The sequence below is a fragment of the Rissa tridactyla genome, chromosome 3 (assembly GCF_028500815.1).
Source record: "Rissa tridactyla isolate bRisTri1 chromosome 3, bRisTri1.patW.cur.20221130, whole genome shotgun sequence".
In the NCBI taxonomy this organism is placed as follows: Eukaryota; Metazoa; Chordata; class Aves; order Charadriiformes; family Laridae; genus Rissa; species Rissa tridactyla.
The window spans coordinates 30,551,124-30,566,401 of NC_071468.1; the positions used below are offsets into that span (position 1 = coordinate 30,551,124).

The window sequence follows — 15,278 nt, forward strand, 5'->3', positions numbered from 1 at the left end:
TACCAAAATGTGTGTAGGCCGCATCCCATGCGTACCTCCTGTAACAGATGCCATGTTAGAAAATATTCACCTCAGGCAAAATAATTGTGAAAGAGGTTTGCTGAGGGCTGATCATGGATCTTGAGAAGATACCGTAAGCATTTATGAGGCCCCTTGCCCTGTTAGCACACCCACTGGCGGGCACCTATCTGATCCCTAAACATATGACTAGCTCCACGTGTTTTGCAGCACGAGGGCCTTACTGATGTGTGGTGAGCACATTTCTGGTTTGGATAACCGTGTTGAATGCCCAGCCTTGCCTAGGGCCCAGCAAACACCTTTCTGTAACTTTACTCTTAGCATTTAATACACACCCTGACTCTTTTTCCTTTCTAATTTATGAAGCCACTTGCAATTTCCATGCTAGAAGCTTTTGCAGACAGCCTAGCTCTTCTAGAAATGATTGTCTTCTTTAGAATACATTACTATTTATTAATACTCTTTTTTCTATTTTATGCAGTTTTATATAAGACCAGCTGTGATTGGAACATTTCTAGGATTAAGTGATGCGTTTAATGTTTGTTTTCCTTATCTTCACACAAAGAATATATTTATTGAAATATCCCATTTTGATAGGACTATTATTTTTTTCCAGTTGCTCCATTTTTAGTTCTTATTATTTTATACTGACATTGGAAAAAAGTGGCTTATAAGCTGCTTCATTTTTAGGCGGCCTTGCAAACGGAGAGCTGCCACTGGTGATTCTAGAAATGAATGTGCAGCCCCAACAGCAAAAATGGCAGGGCTGATCTTCTCCGCACCCTGTTCTGTGCTCATCCAAGCTGTGCTGTTTTCACTGATACAGCATTACAGGACTCTGCTTGAAAATAAATATTTTGTGTTGGCGTGACTAAGGTGCAAAACCTCAACTTGTGCAAGTGAAGGAAATTTGTAGCATCAGCAGAGCTACATGGGGTTGAAATAGCTGATAGTTTTGAATGGGTTCAGGTTCTTCATGTTCTGAAATCAGAATTATATTTTATGAAAGAACCTTAGAGTCAGTGAAGCTCCCTATTAAACTGTCCTATCCCAGATCCATTATACGTATAGCCCTCATATTTCTCGTGTGTTAAATTTAGCTTTATGTCCCTCAGTGGCTTCATTTTGCATACTTGCTTCATAAAATGTCTTCCCCTTCATTATTTCCTGCGCTTCTGTTCTCTGCGGAGTTTGACGGAGGCTGACTCTATCAGTCATGTTATTTTACTCAAGAAGGAATCTATTTTCATAGACAATGGAGAGATGGTGATTTAATTAGAATAGTTTCTACGAAGCTATTCTTGCAAACAACAGTATTTTCTTTCCCATTTTGTATCCTTCATGGTCAAGAAAAGGTGGTTTTCCAGAATAGTGTTGGATTAAGAGCTGGGACAGTTCTATATACAAACATAGTTTGATACCCTATTATTACTTTTATTTTAATGTGAGGTACAGCTATTGAAATTCTACGACACTGAAATATCTACGACACAGTCATATGCACTGTAATTGTTTCAGCTTTAAAATGGATTGTCACGTCATCCCAGAGTATTTTTCAAGTCAATTAATTTAGATTGAACAAACAAAATTTTATTTTTAACGTTTCCTGAGTCCCAGGAATGATAGTTTGCTATTTCGTTTCAAATCTCTCTCCTAAGGCAGATCTTGATCCTGTTACACTCAACGGGGATCCAGGGTGTCCAAAGGCTGACTTCTGTAGAATCGGAGCCCTTTCCAGCTGTGGCAGTCCTTTCTTAATTTCCATTTTAAAAGGAGCAAATAGATACTAAAGTCTGGTCAGTTGATTTAAACCAGTTGATAGAACGGATTCATTGCTGAGAAGGTTTACTCTTGTAAATGCCTCTCTCAGGTTGTGAATTGATTTGAAGAAATGCTTTTTTCTTTCTCTACTTACCAGGAGCAGTTCTGAAAGGAGGAAGGAGAAATCGAGAGATGCAGCAAGATGCAGAAGAAGCAAAGAAACTGAAGTTTTCTATGAACTGGCACATGAACTGCCCCTGCCTCACAACATCAGTTCCCACCTGGACAAGGCCTCCATAATGCGCCTGGCAATCAGTTTCCTACGCACTCACAAGCTTCTGTCTTCAGGTAAGATCTGGCTGAAAGAAGTTGTCAATGCTAGTTGATGGCAGCTTGGTAAGAATTGTGCGTGTTCTTCTCTGAGTACTTGGTCCTAAAGTGAGAACAGGACACAGCTGCCTGTGTTGTAAGGATACAACTAGGTTTAAAGATAGGTTGGTGGGGGTTTTTTTCATCAGAATTATGTATTTTATGTATTTTAAGTGGGATAGAAAAATCTGAGTGATATAGTTTTATAGGGTCTTCATTAACAAAATAATAACAATGAGTTTTGCCTCTAAAAAACTCTCACAACTCTTGAATGTGGTTTATTAAGCTCAGTTACAAGATTCAGAATTCAAACGTACAACTTAAACTTCCATGCTGGAACAAGTACGCTTATTTTTTGGCATAGCAAGCACTTTTGTGCCCAGTGCATTCGAAAGGCAGCTGGGAAGTTCTGAACATCCAATATTTTGTTTGAAAGGACTAATTGTGCTATGCACTGGTAATCAGTAGTAGGTAGATTTTTTTATGACAAGACAGACTAAGATAGCTAAAGTAAACAACTTTTAAATACTCAACATGAATGCATTCTATGTAATCAGAATCTTGCTCATGTTGGACTAGTAAGAAATGTGAACCAGCATCGTTTTCATAGCCCGTGAAAACTGATAAAATTAACAGTGTTCTCATTTTGCATGTATATTTGAATAATCACTTTGATGCAAGTCTGTGGTTTGAGTAGCCTGTGAGATCAATGAAAACAAATGATGTTTCTGGGGGAACTTTCACACAGTGACCTATAAGTGTTCAGAATATGTTAACAAAACAATGCCTGCATTGTTTGTGGAAGGTAAACCCAAAATTTCATCTTTTCCTTCATTAATGGCAAAACTCCCGATAAGGTCACGATTGCACTTCCTCTCTTTAGAAAAGTTGAGTCATGCCATAACAATTACTTTAATAAATGTTATTAGGAAGTATCTCATTTGTGGAAGAGCACGGTGTTGGTTTGTTGTTGGTTAGTCTGAGAAATATGACAAGTTCAATTCTGCTTCCGTGTGCTTTTTTTTTTTGTTGCTTTTTTGGGTTCTGATAAGACTATTGTATAAAATGTGGGTATTTTCATCTTAGCTTATAGAATGTGGCTTTAACATTTACTTCTGTGAAAAGTTTATTTGCTGAACGGTGTTTGCAGATCATCTCTGATTTTTGTCATGTAATTTAATACCTGAAGAAGTTGAATAAATAGGCAAATGTTCTTAAACGTGCCATACGCCAAGCCAATTTGTTAGTAACTTTCTCATAAAAACACAGCTTCAGCTTTTCAAATATTTATATGGCATGAACTAAAGACTGGCACAGCATAGGAAAAGCAAACTTCTGAAGGGCTGTAACAGATAATACAAATAATGTGTGTGTCTGTGAAACTTGACATGAAATAGTTTGATGCTGTCATCATCAGAAAAATACATTTGCTTACCTATAAACTGCTAAGTTTAAAGTGAGATTTGCAACTACATATACAGTTCCTGGCGAGGAAAAAATCTACAGATAAAACATTCATTTTAGTGCTTCTCTAGTGTTAAGGCTTAGGCTCATATAATTTGATAGTGATGACAACTCAATATAATATTCATACATACACATACATATATGATTTTTCTGTGACAGTGTTTGAAAAACAATGTGATTTAGCTGGTTTACATTTTCCTGAAGTACCACCAGGACCCAGCAGTTAGAAAGGAATCTGGAAATGAAACGTTACAGTAGTGACAAGATGTGATTTAAAATTTCAGGCTTTCTCTATGTTAGTTATTTGCTTAACCTTAAATCTGACACACTTTCCCAGCCTAAATACTGACTTGGAGTAAGTCCTCTCATTAAAATATCTGTTGTTAGTCAAATGCAGATTTGTCCATCACTGCATCTTTAGACGCTGGGGATGTAGATAAAGTTTTTAAAATCTCTAGTGCTTCTATTCTGAGGAAGTGAACTTAAGGTACTTGAAAGAGACTGATTTTCTGGAAGAGCTGGATGTTATTTTCTGACAATGAGAATACACTGAAATGAAAGAACTCAAGCCAGAAAACCACTGTTTGCTGGTAAAGACCTCATCTGCTACTTATATTCTTCTGAGTATAGCCATCATTTAAATGAGCCAATCTAAACAAGAAGGCTGAAAATTTAAGCCCTGAGTATTTGCAAGATAAAATTTATCAGGCATTGGAATAAAGTAGCACCAGAGAGAGAAGTTTCATTATCCTTATCGGAATAATGACTTCAGAGTATTATTTCTTCCTCATGCAATTGCCCGACCCCGACAGTTTACGCTTGCTGAAACTCCAGAGGTTCACAGGTGTAGAGTACTGCTCTGGCCAGAGTAAATCTCTGTCAGGTTGAGAACTGTTTCTTGCCCTCAGGAGACAAGGCTGTAAAATTGAATATAGGCATTTCTGGCAGGTGAGCTTTGTTCAAAAAATACCACCTTTCAGGACTGATTAGCACCATTGCTGTACAATAGCTGCTTAATACAGCTAGTATTTGATGGTTGCTGTATTTCTGATCTTTTCCTATAAAAGCAGAATTTAAGTCTTTGATGGTGGGCTTCTGAATAATGTCAGTGTTTATAAGGGCACTGGCTTTCACTGGGAGGCCGTCCGATTTAATTCAAAGTGATACGTTTTTGATACACCTTTTGGCTCTCAGATGAAGAAATTTGCTGCTCGTCATGTTTTGACAAGAGTGAGGAGCAAATGGACACTGGGCTTGTGTGACGCCCGTCCACGCTCCGTTCTTATTCTGGCTTTTGCTCTAAACCCTTTCTGAGCCTCAAGCAAAGCTGTCCCCGTTTCACACGCATGTTTAGCAGACTGGAATCTGGCCATTAATTCTGCATTGCATTTTAGGAGCCTGATTCGACTGACGGGGGAGCACGGGGGGTTACTGTGTCATCTCTGACACGGAACTGGGAAAATGGGGAGGTGGAGAACTGCAGCGTGCATGAGAAGCAAATGCCTGCCCCAGCCTGCAGCCTCCCCCTTTGCTTTATGTTGTCTTCATGGAAATAGTTTTGATTATTTGGGCTAGACACTTAGTGTAAACAGGAGTTAAGTGGGAGTATTTGTTTTGTCATTAATTGGGGCATTAAAATAACATTTACTGCATATTTTTATATATATACACACAGAACATCACTAAAATAGGCTTGCAGTGCAGCTTGAAAAATGCTTCAAAAGGTAGTAAAGAAAAAATACCGCTTGATTAGCATTTTTATTATTTATTCTATCAAAAACTACTGGTACAGCAGATTTTATTTTATATTAGTGTTTGTGGGCACAATCCTCAAATGCGAATGCATCTCTTCATTTCACAGCAGTTTTGCTGGGAGCAGAGAGAGCAAGGGCCTTCCCGGGACTGCATCCTCATCTTTCTGCAAGCTGATGCTCCAGATGGGATTTCAGAGACGGCTGTAGGCAGCTCGCCAGCCTCAGTCCGCTGGCATCGAGTGTCTCATGCCCCTTCTTATTCTTCCCTGACTTGGAATAGGGCTTTTCACTTGTGTAACCCGGGCTGTTTTACTAGCTGTGTCTGCATAATGATTATTTATCTGTCAGGAAGCCAAGACCTAGGGAAATGTATGCCCACATTCTTCCAGCAGGTGAATGGCAGAGCCCACGAATCTGAGCCCTCATTGAGAGCTCTCCCGCTACGTGCCTCGGAAAATCCCGGCTTCTGGATTGCAGGGTGCACGTCTCCTGCAGGCGCTGCAGGGCCCGAGCTTGGCCCTTGTATCCTATCATAATAGGAAATAGCTGGTTGTATATCTCAGAGTTCAAAAGGGTAAAAAATACCAGGTTTTGCTTTATAAAAGTTGCTGCTTTACTTAGTAACACGTTTCCCTTTGATTTTCACAGTAGGCAATTCTGTGTGGGAATGTTGGAGAGGAAGCCTTTAACATTTAGAAATGCAGGCTGTTCGTCTGACGGCCTGATTGAGATTAGTATCACAGGAAGCAAACTGAAACAATAGCTTTATAATACTGTTTCCATGTTGTGCACAGAACAGTACACAGTATGATTGGAATGCTAAGTAGAAATATCACTTAATTATGATGGTCTTAAATATTTTTCAAGATGCCTCCAAATTCCGTTGGCATAATACGTTTTTGCCATCGTCACATTGAAATGTTTGGGATAAATTTAGAACTGATCTCTGTTCATTTCAAGTAAAGGTTTTGATCCCATAAAGTTGCTGCTGAAAATAGACTGTTTGATGCTTATCGGTAGTGGAGCTTTTGGGTTTGGGATCTTATATCCTTTAGTATAGTCAGAAAAATTTATAGCAGTACTTGTCCCCTATTATTCTCTAGTATAGCTAGTAAATTAGCTTAATGCTTCTGGGGGAGTTAATAGGTGGCAAAAGAGAAATAACTGTATTTTGCTAAAGAATGGCTATCTTGCTTAACAGCTAACATCGTGGTAGTTGCTGAGGCTGCCTCAGATGGTCTCTTTTTGTCTGAATATGGGGAAGAGAATCGACTTTAGGAAGCCTGTATAGGCATTAGCATGTGGTACTAAAAATTTTAAGTGTTTATTTGGACCACGCTGATGCTAAAGGCATTACAGGAACTTTTTGGTACTAGTGAGTTTCTGTGTGCCAGGACTACAGTCTTTTTCAGTCAGGCTAATCAGCCAAACACAATTTTATTGGCTTTCTTTAATCCCATCCCAATTGTGTGGTCCACCCGGGTGTCTTTTCTGTGCAGAGATCCAGGAAAGGAAACTGGATGGGAGTTGGTCCTACGCAGACAGACAGCAGCAGAAATGGGGAGGGAACGGGGAAGCAGACGGGAAGTTGTTTGGGAGAAGGGAGGCCACAAGGAAGCCAGTGTGAAGTTGTTTCAAGGGAGGGAGACAACAGAGCCGGAAAGCCAGCAGGGAGCAGAAGGGAAAAAATAGCTTTTCTCTGGGCTTTTAAGGGAGAGGACAAACTGTAGGGAGAAATGATGTGGGCATTGTTTTTTGAATGTCTGGACAAGCTGCATCTAATCTCAGACCATTGTGGCATAAAACAGTGCTTTAAAAATAGCATGTCTACTTGTTTGCTTTTATTAAATTGGAAAAAAAGGTTTGTGCCAACCGGTCTGCTAGGAGTGAGAGTGGAGCTGGGTGCTGAGTGCTTCAGCTGCTTGCAGTGATGTCCCTTTTCTGGGAAGGTGCACCAGAAGGTCCCATGGGGCTCAGGAAGCCTGGGCTGATGGGGTGCTGCGTCCCACCGTTCAACACTGATGGCCACAGGACTCAAAGCAGCTTCCTGGGAGCAGCGTCTAAATGATTTGGCTAGATACAATCTCTGCAATCAAAACAATGCTAACATAAGTGTTTTCTTTATCAAAGTTGCTTGTGCACTTGGAGATAAGAGCCCTTCAGGAAGCTTCAAGTTTAAGAGTAGCTTTTTCTTGATGTATCTAAATTGAAAGCTTTTATTGAACACATTGAAAATATCCCCTTGAACAGGATGTACTGCCCTGTCAAAACAGAAAAAAAGAAAAAGGAAAAAAAAAATCAGTTGCTTTCCTTTGATGCAAAACAAGAAACCAGGAAGAGACAAGTCTGTCTCAAAGCTGCTCTCTGGTGCAGGATGGAGCTGCTCTTAGATCTTCCCTAACTTTTACCTACTGGCGTCAGGCGGTTTTCACAACCCTCCTCTGGAGTGGCAGCTGTAGCCTGATGTCTGTTATGCACAATATCCAAGCAACTTTCTGGTACTTGTAGGATCCAGCATTAGAGACAAAGCCATGAAAATTCTGTGGAGGTGACAGTGTGACCTGCAGTAAAAACCCTTTTGCTCACTATCTACCTCTTGAACTGACCAAAAAGGCCCCTTTGAGTCTGATCAAAGGTGTTGAGAGGAGTATAGGCTGTTTACTAGGAGGTTGTTTACACCTGAGCAGTTATTTCTTGTACAGAGAGCCTGGTTTTTGAGCCTTCAGACTCGTTCCAAGAGGTTGGACTGAAGGAAATGAGCAAGCATCTACGGAAAAAGTGTTCTTAAACTTGGGAACAGTGCACATCCTGACAGTGGGAATTAATCAAAGCTTGTTTATAAGAGCTATTTTTAGCATAAAAGGTTATCATAAACACTGCAATAAGCATTTGCCATTACAGTTCAAAGTTTCTTGTTGATGAGTAAATTCTACTTTGGTGGTTAGAATTTTTTTCAAAGTAGAGCTGAATAAAAACTATTTACCACAATCTGGTGAACACTGAGACACGGACTGAAAAATACTGAATCAAAATTTGATGCCAAGAAATACTGCCCTGGGGTAGTACAAAGAGTGGATGACCCATCAAACTGGGACATGGGACACGGTTGCTCTGCTCCCGGTTCTGCTGTAGCTCTGACAGTCGCCCCGGGGAGGGCACTGCGCTTTTCTGTGGCTCTCTGACGTGTTTCAAGATCTCTCGATCACAGCTAGACAGGGATTCTGCCTCCTTTGTAGGCTTCCCAGTGCTACATGAGCACAATCTTGGCTGGGATCCATAAATGTAACTATAATATGAACAATAATATTACAGTACTTTGTTCTGCTGAATGTGCTATTAATTTAAAGTTGAACTGGCATATTTGCACTCCAGTCTCCCTGCTATACTGTCATGGTGCCGGAACTGAGATACTCCCGTTAGTAAAGATGGAAAAAGTTGCAGGAAAAAAGAAGAAACGCATCCTTATTTCAAAATTTAGTTTGCAGCTTTTTTGAAAAGCATTGCTGATGACAAAATGTCTACCTAAAAATCAGGGTAAACTGAGCCCTTTAAGACCTGGAAAATTCTGTCAAGTCTACGTGTGGTGCCGCTACCTGGATAAAGTGACCTCAGACCTACTGGAAACCAAGTTCTGCCCCCACCTCCTCATGCTAACCTGCTTTCATTTGGCCCCAGCTTTCTCAACTTTTTTCCACCTGAAGCTGAAATTTCTTATGCCAAAGTGAAAGACAATGGGGATTTCTGGTAGTAGCTTGCAGTAGCAATGGGTTTATTTGTTTTTCTTCTGCAAAATAGATTCTTTCTAAAGCAAACCATATTTTTGCTAGTGGCAATAACTGAATTGCTTCTGATGTATGAGTCTCCTGATGGGTGTTATATCCTCTGTGTACTAGTAGCTAGTGATTTTCACAGGAGAAAAGGGAGCAAGCTACAATGCTGTAACTGTAGCTGTATGAGGGACTGTTTTTTATTATTTATATTACTATAATTATACTAAGTTACCTGATACAGGGCATAGTAGGGCCACCACAATGATGCCCAGCACATAGGGCTGGAGCACCTATGCTATGAGGACAGGCTGAGAGCTGCAGTTGTTCAGCCTGGAGAAGAGAAGGCTCCAGGGAGACCTTATAGCAGCCTTCCAGGACCTAAAGGGGGCCTACAGGAGAGATGGGGAGGGACTCTTTATCAGGGAGTGTAGTGATACGACAAGGGGTAGCAGTTTCAAACTGAAGGAGGGTAGATTTAGATGAGATATTAGGAAGAAATTCTTTGCTGTGAGGGTGGTGAGGCACTGGAACAGGTTGCCCAGGGAGGTTGTGGATGCCCCATCCCTGGAAGTGTTCAAGCCCAGGCTGGATGAGGCTTTGAGCAACCTGGTCTAGTGGGAGGTGTCCCTGCCCATGGCAGAGGGTTTGGAACTAGGTGATTTCATTCTATGATTCTATGAATGGTGAACCATTCTATGATTTCTTTGCTGCAGACTAAGGATCTTCAGGTAGTTAACATGCTTCAGGGGTTTAGCTCAGATGACAGCTTCTGGGACTGTGTGTTTGCAACCACCATAAAGAACCTGGACACAGCAGAAGACGTGAGCAACTTTGGTGCAGCCCCCCGTGCCTGGGCTTCCCTGGGCAGGCTGCCGGGGATGCCCACAGGGGACAGGCAAGGAAGAGATGGTGGCAGCAGCATAGTGGTCCCTGGAGGTACTTTTCACCTGCCTGATGGTGCCCATGTTTTCCGCACTCCATCTTTGAAATGTAAGCATTAATTATTACAAGAAACCTGTATCCGCCAGCTCCTCTTGCCTGCCGCGGCCAGGGCTGCTAAGGGGGAAGGCAGGCACGCAATGGGGTTTATTGAGTTATCAGGGAAGGTGGAGGGTGTCTGCAAAACACCTCAGTTGTGCTTTTGGGTTATGTGAGAGGGGGTGCACAGCAGCACAAACCCTCTTCCCTCCCTCCTCCCAGCCCGCATCACAGACTCCTCCAGCTGGATGAAGGTAATTTTAATTAAATAGTTGAACTCTGATCCAACAAACCCCTATAATCACGTGCTTTAATGCTGATTATATCTTTAAGCGCAGTGCTCAGCTAGGACGATAAGGGTTTGAACCTGCAGCCCTGATGTGAGCGATCCTCTGTCCTCTGCATGTGTTTGTATAAGTAATATAATTTATATACATGGAAAAGCAAACTTAATCATCTGATAATACAAGTAAAGTGTTTGTCTTTCACTGTTGGAGGCATTTAAGAATACAAATGCTTTGAATAGCCTTCCTGCCTTTGAATGGTCATGTTTTGTTAATGCAAACTTAATGAGCTGGGAAAAAAAATGGAAAGGAGGTTCTGGGGTTAGAGCTGAAAAGTCATTTTTTTTCTCTGAACCCACACTTGGCTGATTGTCTTGGGCTATAGCCATGATCCCTGCTGAATAAACCATTTGTTTGCTTCCGGAAAAGTAAAAAAAGACCCTTGACATTCTTTACACAGCAGAAACAAGCTTGGGAGCAGATGGTCACTTACCTTTTTTTTTTTTTTTTTTTTTCCTTCCCTAAATGTCATTATGGTCAAAGTGCATACTATTCAAATATATTATTGTGTATTTTTTGTATTTTAAATGCCAGCCCTGATGTAATTTCCTGAAGTCAGTTGCTTTGTACTGAGGAGGAACTGGCCCCTGCGCGTGTAGTTATAATTGCAGTGCAGGGACACAAAATGATAAATCCCCAGCCTGTGCTGGCCATCCCCAGAGAGCATCTTCTCTTCCCTCCTACCAAATGATCGTGCTGAGAAGCAAAGGGTGATAAACGAAGTGCCTCCCAATGGCTCTGGGGCTGAGTCCGTTTGTTTCCTTGTTTGCACGATGGGTAACGGGCTGCTGCTGGGGAGGGATGTTGAGGAGCAGGAGGAGGATGCAGAAGCAGCAGCCAGCATCATGTTTGTCACCACTCATCTGTTCCAAAGGGCAACTCAGTGGGCTCTGCATTGCAAATGCTCATCCTTCCACCTTTTGCTCACTGTCCATCCTTAGGCACTAGCAGATGCAGTTTCAGGAGGTGTATAGATAGAACTCATCCTTTAATCGTAACTCATTAATACTTCAAAGTGAAAACTGCACTATGGCTCGGCTTCTTCCCTATCCAAACACATACCAAACCCAAACCACTTCTAATCATGTTTTACAAAGTAATACCCCACTCCTGCTATAGACTTCTTCCAAAATTATTATTTCGACAAGAAACATGAAGGAAAATGATGAACGTACTGTTTCAGGGAGGAAAAGAACAAAAATGAAATACTTTTCTCAAGTGCTAACAGTGTGTGTACTAGAGAAGAAAAACTGTGCACTGAAATTGCAACATTAAACCAACAAAGAAGAGCAACTTCTCCAAGAAACTCGTTTGAGTCCCACTGTTCTGACAAATAAGGCTGATGCAATTATGGCTGGAGCCTCTGGCCAGCAAAGTCAGTGGTGGCTCCAGCCCGGAGCACTCTTGTGCCACTAGGGAGGGGCACAGAGCAGCTCCTCTCAGATCATCCTCGCTGCCCTGGGGCTATGGAGCACCTTTGATCTAGATGGGACTTACCTATGGCTTCCTAGCTGCAGCAGTGTATGGTTGGAGCCTGTTATTCTGAGACAATTAGGGGTTTTTTTTGTTCTTGCATATGTGCAGGCTAACTGACGAAACTGTAAAGATAAGCTCACCGTAGCATGTCTGAGGTACACAGACCAGATGCAATATCTGCAAATAGTTCTGTAAAGAGGAAAAATCCCAGAAGTTTCATGTAAAACATGTCAAGAAATGAATGGGCCTGCTCCTACACAGAAATTTTTTGATACTAGTCATCTACAAATCATCTCCTGCAGGCTTCTTATTCATGGAGCTGAAACATGCTTAAAAGCATAGGAGGAAAGGCAAGAGTGCTGAGTGGACACTTTGGGTGACTGGCATTAGGAGGAGCAGTGTCTCTCCCTGCCTGCTTGCAGCTTTGCCTGCTTCGCCCCCCCCGTCGCAGGAGATGAGCAATGTGGAGCACACACAACGAGGGCATCGGGGTGCTGTCAAGTGTCTCTGCAGCCCAGACAAAAAGCAACAGGGAAAACGCGTAACCAAAAAAATGCTTCAATGAATATTCTAGCATAGCCTTAGATTTCAGCATAACAGTGGCATGTCTTTCCCAAAAACGGGTAGGATGCACTGGGTTCGTGAATCTGCATAGGCAAACATACGGGATGTAAGTGGGGTTTGAGGGCCGCCTGCTTTTGAGGGACAGGAGGAGCGTAGGTGGGTGACGAAGCTTGTCAGGGTTTGGTGGAGTGGTGCATAGAGAGTTCTGATGTCTGCAGATGAAAAAGCAGGTATCGGTGGGATGGATCTGTGTTTTCCCAGGAATACTGAGATTTATGGGATGAAAGAGAGGTTTACCCAAAAAGCACTTCAAAGGAGTGTTTTTCTACGTTTTCTACTAAGGGTAGTGTTAACAGACTTCTCCATACTGAGTGGAGAGCTCTATTTAGGCACACTTTGTAGGAACAGTATTTGAACTTCTTAGAAAACCTGACCTGATGAAGAAGTCTTCCGTTAGATGTTTGTTAGGAAGGCACAAATTTACTTTCCTTCTGTAAGATTTGCCCTACGCCTCGTGCCTGTTAGGAGACAGAAAGGTTGCACGTGGCTAAAAGAATGTGCATGAAGAAGATGTCTGGGTATATAGGCGTTATGTACTGAAAATACATCTTGCAGAAACACGCTAAAGGTGAATAGAGGGTCTATTGTATTTTCCAGAAAGTTTCGAAAAATATCTCCTGCCTTTCTAGTGATAAGGACATCCCTTTTATACGCTGTTCAGAAGGCCCCACCAGGAGGGGTTCGTGGAAAGGAAATTCTAACAGCAGAAAAACGTTTTGTTGCCTTGTTAACTGGATGTGCTTGTGTTGAAAAAGGCTGGGTAGGGTGCTGAAGGCTTTACATTATTTTTTTTCTTTTTTTCTCAGTATGTGCTGACAATGAGAATGAACTAGAGGCAGACCAGCAGATGGACAACTTGTACCTGAAAGCTTTGGAGGGATTTATTGCCGTGGTGACACAGGATGGAGACATGATCTTTTTGTCAGAGAATGTCAACAAATACATGGGTCTTACCCAGGTAACTTGTTCCCTAACACTTTCCTGTCTTTGTAATACAATTCCTAGAATCGAGTCCTATGCCTAAATGCAGAAAAACAGCTGCGTGTCACTGCCAAAAAGTCTGGAAATAAAATGTCTTATTTCTCAGGCAGGTACCCTGCACACCAAACAACAGTGGGGGTTTTCCCTCTCCCTTTCTATCAAAGTTGTAGTCTCTTTGGTGACTGCAAACTTGCCTTCCTAGATATTACCGTGGAGAGAATGGGCATTTATTCAACTTGTGCATTAGACTATGGGAAAGAGGGGACGGAGCTGCTCTTTTGGGTCCCTCCTTTTCTGCTTTGTGGATTGAGGGGTTTCTTCTTCTATGTTGAAAATAACCAGACTGTTAACTGCACCATGCAAATCCAAAGATAGGGAATTGATCTGGGAAGAAAATCAGAACTTAGGCATAGGATAAACAAAGGAAGGGTCACAGGATTTGTGTCTGTGAGCATCCTGTCGATGCAGTTACTTCTAGCGACCAATTTCATCTGGACAGGTAGTGTTTAGAAGCAGATAAATACCATTAGTTGCTTTTATTTGGCTAAATGTAGTTCTTACTCCTGCGCAGGTGGAATTAACTGGACACAGCATTTTTGACTTCACTCATCCATGTGACCATGAAGAAATTCGAGAGAATCTGAGTCTGAAAAATGGTAATAATGAAAATAGAAAAGAGTCGCTGTTTGCTTTTTAAATAACCAAATTAAGTAATTGGCTGACAGTAGAGATCTGTTAGTCATGGAAAAGGGAATTTTCATTTCTAGAGTAATCATTAACAGTTATTCAATATTTTGCAGATTTGTTTTGCCAAATATTGCTTATATATGATAGCACTAAGAATTGTTTGCTTAGTGTTTTCCTTTCATCAAGTTAAGACAGGCATAATGTTCTCACTTGTAACACTTTGCAAAGATTTATGTGCTGCAAGCTAAAACATACGATTAAATGCACAAAGTCCCATTTAAGTTCCACTTAAAGTTTTAGGTCTGAGCTCTACAAACTGCTCTTCAATGGTCCATGCATCTTTGGTGGTCTCTGCAGGTAAATTATCTGAGAATTAGTTTGTTATTTCTGTCAAATCCTTCATGCTTATAAATAGAAGAAATCAAGAAGCAAAACTGAGAAAATTCATTTACTATTTTCCTTATACAGGTCCAGGCTTTGGAAAGAAAAGCAAAGAGATGTCAACTGAGCGTGACTTCTTCATGAGGATGAAATGCACCGTTACCAACAGAGGCAGAACTGTTAACCTCAAGTCTGCCACATGGAAGGTATCGTATTTTAGCCGTAATACATGGGTTTTATGTAAAAAGACATTTTGCCATGTAGAGAAAGTACATTCTAAGTTTGTTTCTCGTTCAAAAATCCTTATTTCAGGTTTTGCACTGCACTGGACAAGTTAAAGTGTATAACACTTGCCCTCCTCACACTCTGTGTGGATATAAAGAGCCTCTTCTCACCTGCCTTATAATAATGTGTGAGCCTATTCAGCATCCTTCAAACATCGATATCCCCCTGGACAGCAAGACCTTCCTGAGTCGCCATAGCATGGACATGAAATTTACCTACTGTGATGACAGGTAAACTTCACTGATTTTTCCTTTCCATAGGTGTTTCTATCTTCTTGAACAAAACAAGCAGTCCTTCCAAATGTCCTCTTGTGTGGACCTGGTAAGCAAGGACTAGAAGAAGGTCCAGTCTGTTACCAAGACAGGTATTCAGTGGCTCATTTA

At 41.4% G+C, this 15,278-nt stretch overlaps 2 protein-coding genes across 4 annotated transcripts in view; one reads left to right on the forward strand and one right to left on the reverse strand.

Moving 5' to 3' along the window:
* The window catches only part of EPAS1 (endothelial PAS domain protein 1), an 80,978-nt gene that overhangs the window by 41,680 nt on the left and 24,020 nt on the right, over positions 1-15,278 (forward strand). For 2 of the 3 annotated variants that reach the window (XM_054196128.1, XM_054196126.1), the window contains exons 2-7: positions 1,937-2,127; positions 13,368-13,519; positions 14,114-14,198; positions 14,524-14,586; positions 14,698-14,816; positions 14,923-15,125. In XM_054196128.1, the coding sequence (XP_054052103.1) occupies positions 1,937-2,127; positions 13,368-13,519; positions 14,114-14,198; positions 14,524-14,586; positions 14,698-14,816; positions 14,923-15,125 (813 nt within the window). The remainder of the gene's footprint in view (positions 1-1,936; positions 2,128-13,367; positions 13,520-14,113; positions 14,199-14,523; positions 14,587-14,697; positions 14,817-14,922; positions 15,126-15,278) is intronic. The other variant, XM_054196127.1, reaches the window with a different exon arrangement.
* Positions 1-15,278, reverse strand: part of TMEM247 (transmembrane protein 247) — a 142,690-nt gene that overhangs the window by 965 nt on the left and 126,447 nt on the right. The window lies entirely within an intron of this gene.